The 18,914-nt window shown below is 38.3% G+C and overlaps 1 protein-coding gene across 4 annotated transcripts in view; it reads left to right on the forward strand.

Moving 5' to 3' along the window:
• ZFHX4 (zinc finger homeobox 4) overlaps positions 1-18,914 on the forward strand; it is a 150,149-nt gene that overhangs the window by 26,236 nt on the left and 104,999 nt on the right. For 3 of the 4 annotated variants that reach the window (XM_014870702.2, XM_088176450.1, XM_088176454.1), the window contains exons 2-3: positions 1-46; positions 1,144-1,646. The exon at positions 1-46 is cut by the window's left edge and continues 2,578 nt beyond it. In XM_014870702.2, the coding sequence (XP_014726188.1) occupies positions 1-46; positions 1,144-1,646 (549 nt within the window). The remainder of the gene's footprint in view (positions 47-1,143; positions 1,647-18,914) is intronic. The other variant, XM_014870705.2, reaches the window with a different exon arrangement.

An 18,914-nucleotide genomic window follows, 5' to 3' on the forward strand; every position in this document is an offset into this window, starting at 1 on the left:
TTCCAGCTTGATCCAGCGACAGCTGCGGCTTTGGCACCGGGACTTGGTCAGTATCTGTCTTCTTATGGTAGTTTGTCACTTACAATTACGAGAGCTCCAGCAGAAGACAAAAGCCTGTTGTTTGTTCATCATCTTGCATCGAGTTTTGTCTGTAAAAGCTTCACATACTAGGCAATAGTTGCAGGAGTGACGGGAGCATTGCAAGTTCAACCAGAAAGAGGTTATGGAGCTCCACTGGCCTCTCTTTTGGCCCCCTGATGTGGTTGCATCCTTGCAATCCCATGTTTCTCTCCTCCACCTTTGTGTGCGGGGTCCACAGGTAGAGAATGAAATTAATTGATCACATAATGAGGTGCTATCAAATTAACAAACTAGGAAAGATAAAGACAGCTCTGTTTTCCTCAGTTTTTAATTATCTGAATAGGTCAACATTTTCCAGCAGGAATGCAATCTTTTCTTTCTTACCTGACAATGCCCCTTTATAGTTAGCAAATTGTCTGTATTCCAAGTGTAAGAGAAGGGCAAATTGGAATCAAATGCTTATGTGTGAGCCGTGCGCTGTTTATCTGTTACCTAATGGTGCAGACTCGTACTAAAAAGAGGTCTCAAAGTTTGTTAATTTGTAATGTTTCCTTTTGACGTACCTAAATTTTGCCCATGTTGTTCACCGGGTATATTTTAAAATTAGGAATGCTGAGATGTGGTACCAAAACTAGCTAAGTTAGTCTAGATACTCTTAACCTAATTTATATATTGTAGATATACATGTATATATTGACCTACCTCTAGCATCGTTTAAAGGATATAACAAAACTACAATTAGTGCTGTGTAAGTTAATCTTGCCTTTTAAGTTACAAAAGCATTGCTGTTTTGTTATTTTATTGATCAACTTTCATGCCTTTGAAAATACAAATTCCAGAATGACATCATGCCCAGTAGGAGTAATTAAAGCTATCTGATGAGGGAATTTAGAAGCTGAAAGGGATGATTGTAATTGATCCTGATTCAATCCTATTACAGCTTTTTATAGTTTAAGCTCTAGAGAAAGCAAACTCCTTGTCAAGGCTTTATTTTACGGATTCCTTTGTGTGTGCTATGCTTGCTGGTCTCTACTTTCCCTTTTAATTTTTTTTTTCCTGTAGTAAATAATGAGCTGCCGCCTGAAATCCGGCTTGCCAGTGGTCAGCTAATGGGTGATGACCTGTCCCTCCTTACTGCAGGAGAGCTGTCACCTTATATCAGTGACCCAGCGCTGAAGCTATTCCAGTGTGCTGTTTGCAACAAATTCACCTCTGACAGCCTGGAGGCCCTAAGTGTGCATGTGAGCAGTGAGCGCTCACTCCCCGAAGAGGAGTGGAGGGCTGTAATTGGAGACATCTACCAGTGCAAGCTCTGTAACTACAACACTCAGCTCAAAGCCAACTTCCAGCTCCACTGCAAGACTGACAAACATATGCAGAAATATCAACTGGTGGCTCACATTAAAGAAGGCGGCAAAACTAATGAGTGGAGGCTGAAGTGTATTGCCATTGGCAACCCAGTTCACCTGAAATGTAACGCCTGTGACTATTACACCAACAGCGTGGATAAATTGCGCTTACATACTACCAATCACAGGCATGAGGCAGCCCTGAAACTCTACAAGGTAAGTCTGTGACAGCCAGCTCCAAGTAGGCTGAGAAATTAACCCTTTCAGTGCTCATCAGACAGGACTTTGATTAATTGGTAGAGTAAAAGTTTATTGGACATGCATATAGTCAAACAAAAACTGCAGGTTAGTCAGGAAGGAGTGATCCGGATAGGAACAGTGAACAGGATAAGTCCTGTTCAGTCGCCTGAGGAGTCATTTAGGAAGCACTTTCTACAAATACAGGTTCCATAAGTTGTTTTTTTATTAAAGTTCTCTCATAATAAATGACTAGAGGCGTTTTGCATCTCTCATAACCTTTTCAGACTTTGTCCATTACATTTTGATCAGAAGCTTGACAGAGATTATGGAAAATGATGTTTTTCCCATACCGTGCATAGGGAAATCATAAGGAGATCACTTTCTGGCATATGTATCTGTTTGCAGCCATAATGTATCACAGCCAAGTTATTTTACATTGGTATTTTCAGTAAGCATATGCAATATGCCACATTATTACAAAGGATATTCAAAAGTAAGCATTGTCATCCTTTTGTCTGCCCTTCTTTTCCAAACCAGTAATGATTTTTCACAAACATGAAAGGGTGTGGTGTAGATAAATATGTTAGTAGAATGGCAACTATATTTTTATCTTTACTGGAAAAAACTATGTGGATATAATGAATATGTGGGAGTGATGAATACCATTTATTACACAACTTGTCATGACTTTTTCCAAACCCTAATTATGGGGTAACTTATTTTCTGCAGTGTGTTTACTGGATTGGCTTGATTGTCTTGGTTCATGTACAAAATATAACACATTCATTTCCAAGATGAATAACTTTGTAACTTATTAAAAACTTCTTTTGTCTAGGGGATATAAAAATTCAGGAAATATTGCAAACCATTAGTCACTGTAACAAGCTCTAAATATGATTAGAAAATCCATTTTGCAAGTGTTATCTATTGATTTATACTAGAAATCTGTGATAACTAAACTATCAGGAGTCATCTGCTGATTACAGCAACTATGCTGGTTTTCTAATCATGTTGAAGACCTGTACATACAGAAAAAATGTGGAAAAGTCTCAGCAGACCTCTAGTTTAAGCAAGAAATAACGTTTTTCTGGTGTTCAGCCATGTTTAAGTGGTTGGTCTGAGATAACACATGCTGCACAGGCAGTAACATAGATGTTCATTTTATAACCTGATAGTTGTAACCTTGATGCATCTGCTGTGAGCAAAAATGACAGTAACACAAGTTTTGGTCTATTATACTGTCCCACAGTGCTGGCTGCTCTGCTAATTTAATAATGAATTTTATTGAAATTGCATTTTTCCTTAATTCTAGAGGGTGTTATTTTTTGCTGTTTTTTTTTTTTTTTTAAGATCTAAAATCCTGTTATGAAAAGTACAAAAAAGAGCTGAGAGTCTAGTGACACAGCCTGCCTTAGCAGCCAAACTCCATTTAGAGGTTCCTGCTCCCTGTCATCCATGAAGCCATTCTTTGCTTCCTCCATTTACATTGCGCAGTTACACTCTAAGTCGGGGTGTTTTAAAAAAAAAGCAAAACAGAAACCCACATTTTTGGTCCCCATCTGTTTTTTTGAGTGTTAACCTGCATTATTTCAATTATTTGTTCTAAAATGCCGCCATTCAAGGAAGTGCTACTGCAAATGGTGCCACAGACAGGAATGATAGAGTAAGTGAAGGGAAGGCAGAAGGCTTTTCTCAGATGGCTTCACTCCAAAGTTTCTGAGACTGTTGAAAATAAGATGCCAACTGCTTAAAAAAACCCAAGACTATAGTCACAAGGTGCACAAACTATCTACTCGAAACGGTACTTCCTCTTCACTCACTCAACCTCATCCCTAGAGAAACCTTCATCAAATATGTTTGGGTTTCCAGCCTGTCCTACAAAATATTTGATATGGGATGCTAAGGGAGAGAGTATTAGCTCTTTTCCCTGATCACTAAAAGTCCTGCTGCTGAATCTGCTTCTTTGCCAGGTCCTGGTTTGTTAGATGGAGCTGTTCAGTACCATGTATGTAGTGCAGCTATCATACACAGCAAGGGACCATTGCCAGCCTTTGGAGCTGAGTCTTTGAATCAGTTTAGGACATCCCAGTGGAAACGGAATCCATAAACTCCCAGACAGCCTCTAGGCTTCATGGCCTAAGTAGGACAATTGAAAGTGTCTGGCTGTTAACCACAGGGTTCCAACTCTCCTGATGCGTGTATTTTTTAAAGGACGTGTCCCTAGGATTGCTAGTGAGTATCTCAGCTTTTTAGAAAGTTTCTGTCCCTCATGACTTCTTAGAGAATCTTGGAAATTTGAACCCCACTAGGTTTAGTGACTCTCAGAAAGCAGATAGCATATACACATGCATACGCTATTTTTATATAATTTCATTTTAAGTTTAATTTGAAGGAGTGTCACATTTAAAAGATCAGTTGAAGTATTAGTGTTATTTTTTGAGATTTGGGGTTGGCATGAAGTGCTACAACACGTCCCGAATGACCAAAATGTTCTAGATGTGCGTGCTTTATAATATAATGTAATGCCTCTGTATATCACCCAACAAACTTTACTCTTAATTGTAAGTGTACACTCAGGCCTCAAGATGGAAATAAGTGCAGTTTTGAAAGTCTGTTAAGTTATCTGCTAGCAGACTTGATAGTTTCGTCAGGTCTTGGTGAAGCTGTTGCCAGCAAGAGAGTTGTAAACTTTTTTTCTCTTGATACATCGGATAAACTTTTAGAGCACCTAAGGAAAAAAAGAACATTAATTTGTATGAGTAATAGATACATGCCTTGGGAGCAATATTGAATATTCATGAATTGTGTTTATATTCAAGCAGCTCCTCTTAACTCTTTTAAAATTAAGGAGCTGTGAATATGGTTCAGCAAAAAAAAGTTTAATACTAAAACCATCTAAAAGCACAGAAGAAGAATCTGTGACTTTGTTCCTTTGCTTTGTCAAGTACCTCAAAGTTTTTCTTCAGTCATTTATATTTATTTAAATGTTATTGTTTTGTGAATTTTCTTTTTATAAATGTTGCTGTAACAGCTTGATTTTTCTCCCTGTGCTTAACTACTGATGGAATAAAAGGATGTCTTTTCATAGTGGTAGCTTTTGAAGGAACCATGAACATCAGAGCTTCTCTTCTGAAGCTGTATAATTTTAGGCAGTACGGAAATGTCACTTTTAGAGTTAGATTCTAAATGTGGCAAAGTGGAACCTTTAGCTGTTTTCTAAGTTATTTAAAGAAGAAATGGCCTGGTTGTTCCTTACAGAAGTGGAGTATTTAAATGGTGTTGGTAATGTGGCTGCTAAGAACCAGAACAAAGACAGCCTTACCCTGAGTGAACTCAGCTTGGCCTAAATGAATTTCCCAAAGACTTACTTTTGGAATTGTGGAGCTCAGTATTAGTAAATTAAACCACCGAAGAGTTGCAAGTTCTTGGCAGCATCCATCAAGAAGAATTCAGTGACTCCACAAGTAAACAGAGAAAACTTCTATAGCAACAGAGTGCATTTCCATTCTGCAGGAGGAAGCATTCAGCTTCTGCAGATTTGGGAAGCTGAGGCAGGACAGTGATCTGTCTCTGTGGATGTAAAATACATATAGCTGGAACTGCCCTTAAGGCAGCCATTTTGTAGGTTAGTCAAATAGCTTTTGATTCAGGGAACCACATATATCGTGTCCTGTGCTCATAAAATAGTTTCCGGATATTTTATTAATAAATAAAAAAGTGCAGGATAGTCTTTTCGTAAAGTAAGCTGGAATGGCTGAAAATAACATTTACCAAGTAACTGAATGACATGATCAATTTCTAATCACAAATAAATACTTGAAGCTAGTTTATTAAAAATATTATTTGATTAGCTGGTAATACCTTCAACAGACATTGCTTTTATACTGTATATTTACTGCAGTTTAAATTGTGTATGCAACTATTGAGGAGCTCAGGGAAAGTGAAAGGCAGCAGTTAGCAGACTAATATTCATCTGTGCAAGAACTACCTTGGTCTTCCTTTTATTGACAAAATATTGAACCGCAACACTATTAATGCTATGATTTTTAAATGTTGGTAGATCACTTTACCTCCCATGCTCTCAAGTGGCAAAGATATTACCCAAAAGGAGCGACCTGATTTCAGTTTAAGAAGGTTAAAGGTTAAAGGTTAGCTCAAAAGCATCATCTGCCTATCTGCTTAACTTTAAACTGATCAATTTAATGAAAATCTGTTTTGCAGATGGTGTTGTAATGTCTTTGGCAGGATTTAGGCAGCTTTAACATTAGACGTATGCTAGTAAAAATTATTTCTTTATTTGACCAGAACAACACCTTTTCTTTTATGTTTTAAGGTAAAAGGCATGTGGGATATGGTATTTTGGCAAAGGACCCAGAAGCAGAAAGTGTTGATGGTCTTTCCATATGGGCTCAAAACCAGAATACCCTTATGTCTATTGCTAACAATGACGGAAGAAACAAACAAAGCTGTATTCATTTTTTTACCATAATGTTTTACTTTGAACCCATAAAAAATCATTTCAGTCAGACCTGTCCTTGGAAAAGGCTTGTCTTCTTTGCCTAGGGTGGAATGCAGCAGCATTAACTTTTTTAACCTGGCAGAGCACACCGATTGTCTCTTTCAGACCTTGTATTTGTAGGTCAGAAGTATTCTTTCCCTTGCTCACAAACCAAGCTGTAATTGTGTTACTTAGCTGTAGATACTATAAATAAGAAGGCAAATTAGTCAATCCAAATGGTAAGTTTTATCTGATGGAGGTTGTCTGAATAAACAAAGAATTAGATCCTTGGGAGTGTAAAGCAGAGCTTTGTGTTTATGTCTTCTGAGAATCAAGCCCTCACAGTTTTTGCCAAGATAATTAAGTTTCAGCACAAACACGTCTTTCTATTTTCAGATGTATGCAATTCAGTAGGAATTTCTTGGGCTGCTAATGCAATACTATTATATGTTAGCTTTGTAATTAGCTAGGACTCTATCCCTTTGCTGAAATGCATTGTAATATTACACACACAAGCATAGTTTGCATGTAAGCAGTTATGAAAGTGGTGCCCTTTGTTTCATATTGACCTTCCAGCTTACTTAAAAGAGAGTTTACAATGAACCTTTGTTTTGCCTGCAAATGATCATAAACAGCTTTCTAAAGAGCCCAATAAAATAAGAGAATCGCAAATGTATAACATCACATGTTGAAAGGGTGGAAGAACAAATGGGGCTTTTGCTATATTTTATAGGATGGATTTATAATCTGTTCTTGGGTCACTTAGGGCCAAGAATTTTCATGGTCAGCTGCTTGGTCCTGCTAGCTAGCATCCTCTGCAGGAAAGGCAAATACCGTGCAGCACCTGCTCTTCAGCTGGGGCTCTGCGTTGCTCTTTAAAGAGAGGTGTCCACTTCTCTGCTAGTTCAAAGTCAAAAGATTAATCAGACCAGCTTTTTTCTGCATCTGTCATCAGTGAAGCAGAATAGTCTGTCTGGATTCCATAATGCTGTTTGCATATTTGGATTTTAAATCAGCCAGGAGTGTTGAATGCTTTGCTCATCTTTATCACGTGCAGAAAGCACAAGTGGGATTTAGACCTTAGGTAACTTTTAGTGTAACAGTTCCCCAAGGAACACTGCTTGGTTTTTTCTCATTATCCTTGTTCTGGATGAAAGCATTGTTGTTAGGAATTAACAACTGAGGGGGGTGTGAAGTATATGCACATGGGGATGAATGGACTTACAGCCCAAATCACTTTGTTTGCTTTACTCCGTTTGGCATGAAATGTTGGTACTTGATCAGCTTGGAATTAAGAGAAAGTCACATTCTTTTCGTTTCAATTGTCCTGCACTAACTTTTTAATATAAAATAAAATATTCTACAAAAATGCCAATCCAATTATTTAACTGTCATTGTCCCAGTATGATGGTAAAAGATGTCAGGAGATTGTGCAGCATTGATTTGCATAAAAATCATTGTGGAAAGGAAATTGGAATATGTCTGTACACCTGAGGAGCCAAACCAAGCTTTGCTTGATGTTATTCTTTTTGTTTGTTTAGAAGAAAACTATTTTCAGTAATAAACAAAAGTTATTCTAATTTGTTCCTCAACACAAGTCTCATATAGAGAATAGAAGGTATTTCAATTTTTAAAGTCCTTTGGGATCTTTGTTCACTTAAGGTTTTAAATGTTTTATGAAATTGAATTTCCACTGCAAGTTTTAATTACTGTAATTCAGATTATGCTGTTGTGCTTACAAGTATAAAGAGAAACTAGTGTTTAAAGAACACAGTGCAATCATAGCTATAGATACATTGTGTAGTCATAGCTACAAATAATGTACATGCCTACTGTATGTACTTGTACACTATAGACAAGAATATTTATTAAAAAAAACCAAAACCCCCCCCCAAACTAGCAAAAAAAATTGTTGGCTGGTAAAATAGCAATTTCAAAACTTTCCTTTTTTGTGATAAATTTAAAATAAAACAGTAAACATTTTCACATTATATTTTATGCACATTTAATTTGATATTCAGATGTCTGTCTCTTAGAATGTCTTACATAATGGTCTTTGTTAAAAAATACTGTATTTTGCATTCAGCTTATGGTACACTGCTGAAACAGGGAGGTGTTCTCAAATCACAGTTTGAAGAATCCTCCTGTTCTTCCATTGAAATGCTGTCCAGAATTCCAGTCTGTGTGCTGTCTTGGGTAAGGGTGTGTGAGGCTGCTCTTGGAAAGGAGGCTGTACCAGACTACTTGCAGTGTGCAGCCTGCCCAGTGGAGCCCGAGGGAGTAGGTCCTCTTGCAGAGCAGGAAAAGTGAGCAAGGAGAGCCAAAGCAGCAGGATCAGCCTCATTTATTCAGTATGCTCAACGCACTTAAAACGGCTGTATAGCAGCTATTTTTTGTGCCTGAAATTCTTTCATTCTGACATTAAGAGAAATATGTAATTATTTCTGACTGAGATTCAAAGCAGAGATGCAGGGTACAGTGTATGTAAGAGTATTATGTCAATGTGAGTGCATATGTATGTGTGCATTAATAGATTGCAGCTATGGATTTAGCAGCCACTCCCTCACAGCCTTGCAACATAGATTTTCTTGTTACCCTTAGGAGATTTTAGCTGATATTATGCAACTCACTACAGGTGTCTTTTCTAAAATTGTAATTAGTTTGCCAGACTCTCCCAGGTGAGATTTTTCTCTACGCTCTTTTCCACATATTTAAAAATGAGCAGTAAAAAAAAGTAAAAAGGCTGACACATGGCAGGAAAGTTATATTTTGACATGGATACATGTAATTTAGTTTTGCTATTGTTTTTGCTAAGTAATTTAGAAGAAACTTTGCCTTGGTCTATGCATTTGCTGGTCTATCCCCACTAAATGTCAGAATTGTGATTTTATAGGGGAGTTAATGGGAGTAAAATCTGATGGACCTCATATGTACAGGACAGATTTGAGCTTTTTGATACACAGGTTTTGAGACTGTATTGGTTCTATATATGTCTGTATTGCTAGACAGACAAATTAATTTTCTGCATTTCTTCTTTTTTTCCTCCTTTGGGGTACTACTGCAGCAGAAAAGGATAAGAAAGGATAGTGAAGATACTGGTGTGAAATACTAAGCAGTGCAGTTTCTGTTGGTTTCTGCAAGGATTGGGCACAATGCAGAAGATGTATTTTCTTGGATAAACTTCCATGTGTATGTTTGTGGGTAAATTATAATACAGTACAACAGGAAATATGTATTAATTATTCTAAATGTGAGTAGAGCATTTATGTTGATAAACTATAATTACAAGTGATAACTTGTAATAATTTTTGAACCTGATGGTCGGCCTGTTAGACTGGTGTACTTAATACAGGCAGATAGTGCCGACTGATGATCGTACAACCTCATGCTGATACATTAAAAAAGTGAAGCTTTGCTAAGAACTTCAAGACCTTTGCTTTGTGGACAGGCTATGAAGGAGGATGTCATAGAAATTACCCCCTTGGTGTGCAGCAGAAGGTGCCAACCCTTCAGTACTGCAGCAGACAGATACACAGCGTATTGTGCACCATAGCCTCGGGGGAAACTGTATGTTCTACTCTACCAGTGGGAAGGAAGGCATTAAAATAATCCTTAGCTTTTGAAGGCAGGGGGTATTGAAGAAAACAAAAATTGAGCAAAGGTAGTCCTTGAATGATGAAGTGTGCAGATTCCCATGCCTTGGGCATCCTATTGCAGTAGCAGTTACAATAGCATAAAAAAATGGTTTTGTCATATACAAGGAGTATGAGCAATATTCCTTGGTTATATGCATGAATAGGAAACATATTGCTAATGGGAGCTATGAATAGTAACATACTAGCCTCATTCCAAGAGTGAATGTTTGACCATCAGGGTTGCCTAACAAAAAATGTGATTTTTTTTCTATTTAAAATTGTTATCCTAGAGTATTGATCAAACCATGCTGTTCACAGGATTTACATGTGTAAAATACATGACTGTATAACTACTGGTTTATTGCTGGATTGTGTGCAGGAAGCCTAGCATATAGGGACAGTACTCAGTGTTCTGCCCAAAAAGGCTATTTATTTGTAGGCCCTTTTCTCCCTTGTAAACTCTTTCAAAAACCAAGAATATGCACTCCTTCCTTGCACTGCTCCTGGAGAAAAGAACCATAGAGCCACCTTTACCCATAAAGATGGCACAGAATCTGCTGTTCTGGGATAGTTTGTACCACAGCCTTTAACAGAAAACTAGATTACTCTTAGAGAAAGTTCAAGTCTCTTTTAAAACAAAGGCCACCAGTGAAAACCCTTTCCAGAACTTTATCAGATGATTCCAATGGTCTACATCTCTTGATTTTAAAGTTGTTTAGCACAGATAGTATCTTTCCATTGGCATCCTAAGCACGTGTTTGGACCTATAGCAGTTCTTAGGTGGGGGGTCAGTTGTGTCCAAACAACTTTATTAAAAAGGGAAATGTTTTCCATGGAAAACCCTAAAATGTTGCAAGTGGCTCAAGTATCATAATAGCTATGATGGATATTATCCTTATCCTATATTCAAAACTCTGGTTTCTAATGGTAAAGGGGAGGGAAGGGCACTTCTTATTCACAGAATCAGAGAATCAGAACGTCTGGTGTTGGAAGGGACTCATAAGGATTATTGAATCAAACTTCATGTTCCTTGCAAGACTACCTAAAACTTAACTGTATGACTGAGTGTCATCCAGATGGTCCTTGAACCCTGACAGGATTGGTGCTATGACCATTTCCCTGAGAAGCCTGTTCCAGTGACCATCCACTCTCTCAGTAAAGAACCCTTCCCTACCATCCAAGCTGAACTTCCCCTGACACAGGTTCATACCATTCAGACAACAATGTTCCTCTTTTCTACATAACCTCAACAAAAACTTGTTCTATGGGAAATAGATTGAGGAGAAAAATACTACCACTCTCTAATTGAATAAACACTTTGTGAATGACCAGCAACTTGATCTTTTTACAATCAGAACAATGAAACAAAGTCTAAGGAGGATCTTGGTATTCTTGTTATTTGTGTGCTAGTGATGAGAGCATGGAAAAAAGCTGGCTTTACTACTGAAATAAGACAGCTTTAATATCTAGATGTTACTATTTTGGAAACAACCTTTGGCATTTGCAGATATGTAAGCAGCTAATGAATGACTGGAAATTAGGAGGAATAAAGCTGCTGGAAAAAAAATGACTCCAAACTGCAAGTGTTTCTGAAAACCTTATGTCCTTATTTGTTCAGGAACTTCTGTAACTCAAAATCTTGACCCAGGAGGAAGCTGGAATCCTGGAATATATCAGGACAGGATCTTCTGAAGTCAGCTCTCAGATGACAAAGATCACAGACTGCAGAAAATAGTTTTAGGACTAATTTTACCAAATTTCTGACCTAGAGTTTGGGCAGATTTGAAAGCACTGCTGTATTGTTAGTCCCCTGGGTCTAACCCTGTTACAGATGCATCTCAGTAATAGGTGTTGTACCTAGGCTGTGTATATCCTTTGTCACTTTTTGATTTACTAAGGTAGTCTCACAGGTTGTGATGAATTGGATATGCTGTCAATGTGCTCTGTCACTCTGTTCCTGTCTCCACTGGTGTGTTTTTTAGTGTGTCAGGCTTCAACAATATCTTTGCAACACGTGAATTTCTGTGACTTATAGAACTCAAGGAATGAAAATCTTTGTAGCTAGTCATTAGGACTACTTACAGGTATTTTTGAGAAAGAGCAGATCCTTTCTCAGACATTCTTAGTCACTTTGAAATTTTTTTTTTGCCTTTTTGGGTTGTCTTTTTATTTCACAAAAAGCAAAAATAGGTTTGTGGGATCATCTCTGACTCAACATGTTACATGTAAGATCTGGTTCCAAGAAGTCTTTTCCTTTATTTCATGAGTTTTTCACTGAGCAGCTCAAATTCTGTGGCCTCAGCTACCTCAAAATCATCAAACAGATGATATGGTTTACCAAAAGCATTTTGCAGCACACACGGTACAAGAGCTATGCTGGTTTTGAAGAGTTCTGTGTAAGTATCAATTTTTATGATAAGGAAGAGTTGAGCTGGTAATCAATAAAAGGAGACTCTGAAATCTCATGCTACAAGAGAGCCTGTATCCCAGTTCACTCAGCTTTTGTGCTCTCCAGATACAAAGGTTTTATGCCTCATGTGTCTACAGCAGGAACTAAGCAAATGTCTTTTCTTTACTTCTAGTGGTTGTTTGTCCTGATAAATTTAGAAGGTAAGGTCAATACTGTCTGTACTGGGAAAGAGCATGGCTTTGGGGGGAAAAAAATAACCAATGTATCTCTAACCAAGCAGAGGTGAGTGAGAGGTTGGCCTGTAGTATGTCTGACAATCTAAATGGACCTCATAGAATTATAATTAAGCATAATAAGTTCTTCACATATGTCTGTCTTTCTGTCTGCATGTATCTGTTTTTACATGGACATAATAGAGTGTTGGTAGTTGGGAAGGATGAATTCGAGTAGTGGGGAGAATTAGAGGTGGAGTCTGAAGTTGTCCATGCTCACAACAGCTCAGAGAGACATTATCCAACAAGTGTTAGGAAGGAAGTTGCAGTGGTGTGAGGCTGGGCTTCTTGCACAGGGGGTGCAGTGCACAGTAACAAAAAGGCAGGTGTATGTGTTTATAAAAGTGTGCACTTCCCAGGAGCATAAACAGGATTTAAAACTGTGGTGTCCATACATACCCCAGGCTGCTACTGTCATCTGCTATAATGCTGTACAGAGGTCTATATATGTTAGCGTCTGCTGTAGTAAAGGTTGGATTTCCAGTTTTCTTCTCATTTCCTTCTGCCAGTTACTTATAATTTTCTTTTAGGGCTGAAATTATCAGGATTTGGTCTGGGTATAAAGAATATTTCTTTCTTCTTTGGAGCTCTTTCTGAGTCACTTAATCATGAGATATCTTTCCAACCTGTCCTAATGAAAAATACTCCATTGCAAATAAAGTTAGTTAAGTACATTTCTTGCAGTGGCTGTCCATAACAGAAGAGAATGTTATTTTAAAAGCAACAACACATTAATAGGCCAAGTATGCAATCATTGTCCTATCACAGCAAATTATACCATTAGTCCACCTTATCTAATCTCTTTGCCACAGACTGCCTAACACAATTGCTTCTCAGAGCAAAGCAGAAAAAAAAAAGATTTCATGGGCAAATATAGCATAATGTTGCTTTGCTTATACAGGAAAATTCTTGTTCTTTTCATATATCCTCTGTACTTTGCAATGAGTTACTATCATATGTATTCAAGTATATATTCCCCCCAACCAAAGTCGTCTTTGAGTAGTCAAACATTAAATCAGTTTATAAAGTGAGCTTCTGGCTCAATCACATGCAGTGGGAAGGAGTTCCACAGGTTAATTTAACCTGCTTACAAATATTTTTTTTTGTTTTTAATTTTTTCTGTCATTAATTTATTAAGTTTTGTTTATTTTAATTCATCTAGTAACAGAATGAAAAAGATCGTGTGTTCTTACTTGCTGTATGATCTTTTACATAATCTCTATAACTTCAAACTAATCTTTATGATTACTTTATGGTCTTTTTATCATGCCTCTTTTTTATTTGCACAAAAAAATTCAATCCATTCAGTCTTGCTTTTAGTGGAAGTTTTTCCACATTTCTGCTAATCCCATCACTGATCTCTGAACTCCTTTTACCGCTGTTAAATTTTTCTGCAGATACACAGACACTTCAGAATTGAACACACTGTTCTCAGTGGAACTGTATGATCTTACTATCCCATGCCTGGTGCATCCAAAAATATAATCTGCTTTAAACAAATCCTATTGCAGTCTGTGCTGGAAATATGTTGCCTTTCATTACATGCTTCTTCCCACGCCCCCCTTCAAACTGATGCTGAAGTGTCCCAGAGTAGCTACATTTAACTTAGACACCAGTAACATGTTTGACTGGTTCAAATTATTCTTTCTAATATACATTTTCTTGAATTTATCTGTCAATACTGAGTTTCTTCTGCATGCTCAGCTAACTTTAAAAGTATCTGGCATTTCTCACATTTCTTTGGCTGGTCTTGACTGTCATGAATTCATTTATGACTTCTGCAGGATAAGTCCTAGTTTGCAGTTAGAAGACATAGAGTTAACTTTTTTTTCTGTTAAATGCCCTGTTAGTTCATCTAGTTTGTTTTCTCTCTCTGTCAGTTTTTAATCCATGAGTTTTTTGCCCCTCTGTTAAGTGCCTACATTACGTGGTTAGGCTGCTTTTGCATAGCCAGCTGAGTGGAAAAAAACTCCAGCTCTGAATTAACGCATGGAGTAATTAAATTCCCCCTAATATTATGAGAGTGAGAGAAAGAAGTATCTCCTTGTGCCCATGTCACATTGCCTGTCTCTTCAGATAGCTGCCTGTCATTGCTTTCCCACATGGATTGCTATACCTAGTGGCTTGAGGTGCAAATGTCTGTAGGCAGTTAACTATTTGCTGAGCCTGAAGAACAGAAATAGCTAATTAACCATCTATCTGCAAATATCTATCCCAGATATTTATTTACTGATGCAAAATAGAAGATGCTGTTTCTGCATGGGGACTACAAGGCTGAGGTGTAACTGCAGTTGCCTCTTTGTAGTGTGCTCTTTTCATACTGTTCAGTGCTAACTTTAATGTATTATTGATTGTTATTAAGGTATACCATGAAATACAGATGGGATGTCTGTTGTGGTTGAACTCATACTGTGGGAGCTATGTTGACTTTTAGATTGTTCTGGCCTTCATGCTGCTTGACATTAAAACCTTTCACATTAGGGTTTAGAAGAGAAAGAAATATATAGTAACCATGTTACCCTGTATGTAGTGTGAAGTAATGTGAAAATACGATGCCAAATTCCCTCCCCACCAAGTCAGCACAAAATTTGAAATGAAATACTAATTTCAGAACAAGCCAGGAAGTTCAAATTCCCTGTGTGACTCTACATAAGCACTAGTTCAGGACAGTCAATACCTGAATTTAAATTAGCTGTGCTACCTGCCAGTAGAAAGTGCTAAAAGTGGAGGGATTAGGGGTCTAATTTTCTAGAATACTGAGTCCTAGTGGCTCCTCCTGGGAGTGTCTGTTTAGCATCCTAGGATCCAAGGTCATGCTCATGAGTGACTGGCACCTCTGTGCTGACTGCCAGCCTCCATCCTTGCACAGCCTCCTTGGCTGGATGTATTGGCTAGTTTGAAATACACAAAAATTGCATCAGAGGATCAATTACTGCTGAAATGTCAGTACTGAACCCTGTAATAGTGCTAATTAGTTAAAGCAAAAGAGGCACTTATCTTGGCAGCAGATCACTGAATATTTTTTTTTCACAAAATCAGGTTTGAAATGCTTTACATTCTCCCTCTTCCCTTTTCTGGAGAAGTTTAAGTATATAAATATTGAGGGTTTTTTTCCTTTTTTATTTCCTATGCCCCCATAAAAAGAAATACTTCTAAATGTTTCTCACTATGCCCAGCAATTTCCATCTTAGAATAGCTTACTTTTGTTTGGAACTCTTAAAGAGGCTATTAGTCATTGGAGAAAACTTGAAACAAGGAAACATGACAAACACACAGTCACAGGACAGCCCTCTCTAATTTTGGCTCAGCTCCCTTTCTGCCATTAATGGGGCAAAAAAGAAACCGGAGATCTGATGCAAGTTCTCTGCCGTGGGGGAGGGCAGAATTATTCTGCTTGTGTCAGGGAGTCCCCAGCAGGCAGGGAGCCAGCTGAGTGTGCCCTGTCCTTCCCACCACACACCACACAGCAGATGTGTTGGGAGAAGGACCAGGAAGGGCAGAAGCTGGAGTGCATGTGTGTCTGTGATGACAGGGAAATCTCTGCTGCACAGGGAGACCTGGGGAGCTCCCAGGCAGAGCTGGCTCAGCTGGTGACTGCGGAAAACTTTTTATCTGCTACAGAAAGGCAATGGCTGCTGTCACAAGCTGTAGGGTCTGACTGCAGTCCTGTGGTTTGATCCCCTGCTCAGGTAGGTTTCATTTTTCTTGTGCTCACCTTGCAGGGAGCCTTTGATGCCTTGAGAGGCTACCTGGAACAGAGGCCAGACAGTGTTAAAGGAATAAAGTAGATATTTATTAAAAGGCCTTCAAAGATACATCTTGGGCAGTACAAGAGCCTGGATTAGGCTACACCTAGGGTGGACCCAAGATGGACCCAAGATGGACAACCAGTCACGAGTTTTCACACTTTTATAAGGTTTGGGTCCATTTCTATATTGGGGTTAATTGTCCAATTACAGCTTCAGGTTATGAAGTCCTATCCTCCCAGATTTCTCTCCTCAATTCAGTGTTTATACTTTTCAGGCCTGAAGCTGCAAGGATGTCCTTGGTTCTCAGGCTGGAAAAGGATTGTTTTGTCTAACTAAACTGTGAAGAGAACTTGCTAACACTTTATATGAAGTTCAGAGTCAGACACCAATGCAGCACAGAATCTCAAAAATATAAAAGCTAAAACTTAAGGCATCATCTTCCTGGGTTGTGTCAGTGTGTTCTGGGCTTGATGAGCTACCACAGTTTTTTCCCAGCACCAGTTGTTCTTTTTCAGTTCTAAAACACTCACGAGGCTCTCATTCACACATCCCATCCCCCAACTTTTCACCCAGCATTTAGTTTTTGGTGAAGATTATCTCCTCACTATGCCACAAAGATAAGATTCTCATCTGTCAGTGGCATGAGCAGAGTCTGTGAGGTTTCTTTAATATGAGATGGGTCATATTGTTAAGCAAAAGTCTAAATATTTGGAGATATTCAGGAAAAATAGAAGAGTTTTGCTAGTTTCTATCCTCTGCAGAATTTGTTTGAAGCTTTAAAAACATAGTTTGTTTTCTATTAAAATGGTGATGAGAGGAAAGAAGCAGGGAGAATGTAGGCCAAATCCATCTTTGTTGCAGTATTGCTGATCTCAGTATTACTCCGAGGATAGAGAAGTTTTCCAAAACGACAGTATTTCTTAACTCTGTCAATGGACTGGGACATGGCTCTCCTGTGGTTTGACTACTGTGGTTTGTCACTACTGTGAGAAATTATCCAGTTCAAAAAGTCCTGTTATTTGGGTAATTTCTTGCTGAAATTGATGGTTACTGTTCCTGTTTTCCTCCCAAAGTTTATTTCTAGGGCTTTCCCATTTGTGCCTGGTGCTCTAGATAAAAGGCTAGTCACAAAGGCAGAGTCAGAGAGACTGCTCTGCAATGAGGATGTGTAAAAGAGGAGAAGATGTGAATTTGGGACTGTTTTCCCTCTCAGGGAAGCTGTTTGCCTGTTTGATACAGAGTGTGAGTTGATATAGTGAAATCCACCTCCTAAACATCTTTTACAGATCAATCCAGGTTACTGGATATTGATAACCCTGACATACTCTGTGGTTGAGCATACACACTAGGACACCTCATTTATAGCCCATTTCTCCTCCTAAATTATTCCACATTTGTGAGCATTTTTTAAGCAGCTACTATTTAAAACCAGAAAGCCTCCACCCTAAAAGGCCTCAACCTGTCAGAAACATTTCCTCTCTTGCCCAAAGCTTGGAATTTCACTCCAAGATGCCAGCTCCCTCAGGAGTGTGCATAGTGTCATCCTTGCCTCGTGGTTTACTCTTTGCAACCTCAGTTGCACACACAACCATTTTTTACCACCTCACCACATTCTGCTTCCTTCTCTACCAGCGTCTCCACGTGTCTATTTTCACAGTGCCATTTGCACCTAGATTTCCGCAGCACTTAACCCAGTTTCACTCTTGCCAAGCCCTAGACTCCTTTTATTTTTCTCCTTTTCTGCCAATAACTTTCTTTTCCACTTTCTCTTGTGTATGAATGTATTTATGTACATTTGTTCTATGTATTTATGTACATGCATTCTATTTATCTGGGATGATTGGGATAAAAATTTAATTGTCTTGAGCTTGAGTTGGCTGTATTGTTTCAAGTAATTAAGAGCTAAAAAAGGTATGTTGAATATCCCACAGGAAGCTATCGTGCATTTTAAACCTGCTGCATATTTTGCATTAGGAAAAATATGTTAGAAATTTGTAGGTTTCTATTAATACTTTTTTTTCATATGGCTGCATGCACCGAGCCAAGCCCCAGTAATATTAAGGGGGAAAAACACTGCTGTAACTTTGTGACTAATATATTTTAGAAACGTCTTACATTTTTCCTGTAATAGCTTTTCCATACATAGTAGTATTTCAGTTTGAAGGTCTGACTTCTCAAAGCCTATCAGAGCTAAAAACAAGTGCCAGCATTCTGTCGAAAAGCTGGAAACTTCCCACCTCCAATGCTATGAAGCTCCTTTTTCAGACTCAAAGATCATAGGATTAACACATCATTGGTAAAAGGCCCATTCTGGGTGTTGCCCCAGTGTAATCTGAAAGGAAATATTTTTGTTTGAAAGCAAGGAAAAAGTCTTGATGGTTTGCAGAAAATCAAACTAATGACAGCTGATTTAAGCTAACTGGGCTGGGAGCATTAATAATAATTACTCTTGGAGACAATTTTAGGTCTTGTTTCAAGCATGGAGATTTTGCTGATGTTGTCATCTAGGACTCAGTTGAGAATTCTCTGAAGACCATGATCCTCTACCTTTCATATGACAGGTGTAGAAATGTGCCTTTAGCAGTCAGAGTGCCCTTTGTGAAGAATGCTGGATCTCGGCTGGGTTCACATTGACAATATCAAATCTTCCATGCGGCATCAATAAGCTTGGGATAAAACA

This window comes from Sturnus vulgaris, chromosome 1, assembly GCF_052056855.1.
Source record: "Sturnus vulgaris isolate bStuVul1 chromosome 1, bStuVul1.hap1, whole genome shotgun sequence".
NCBI lineage: Eukaryota > Metazoa > Chordata > Aves > Passeriformes > Sturnidae > Sturnus > Sturnus vulgaris.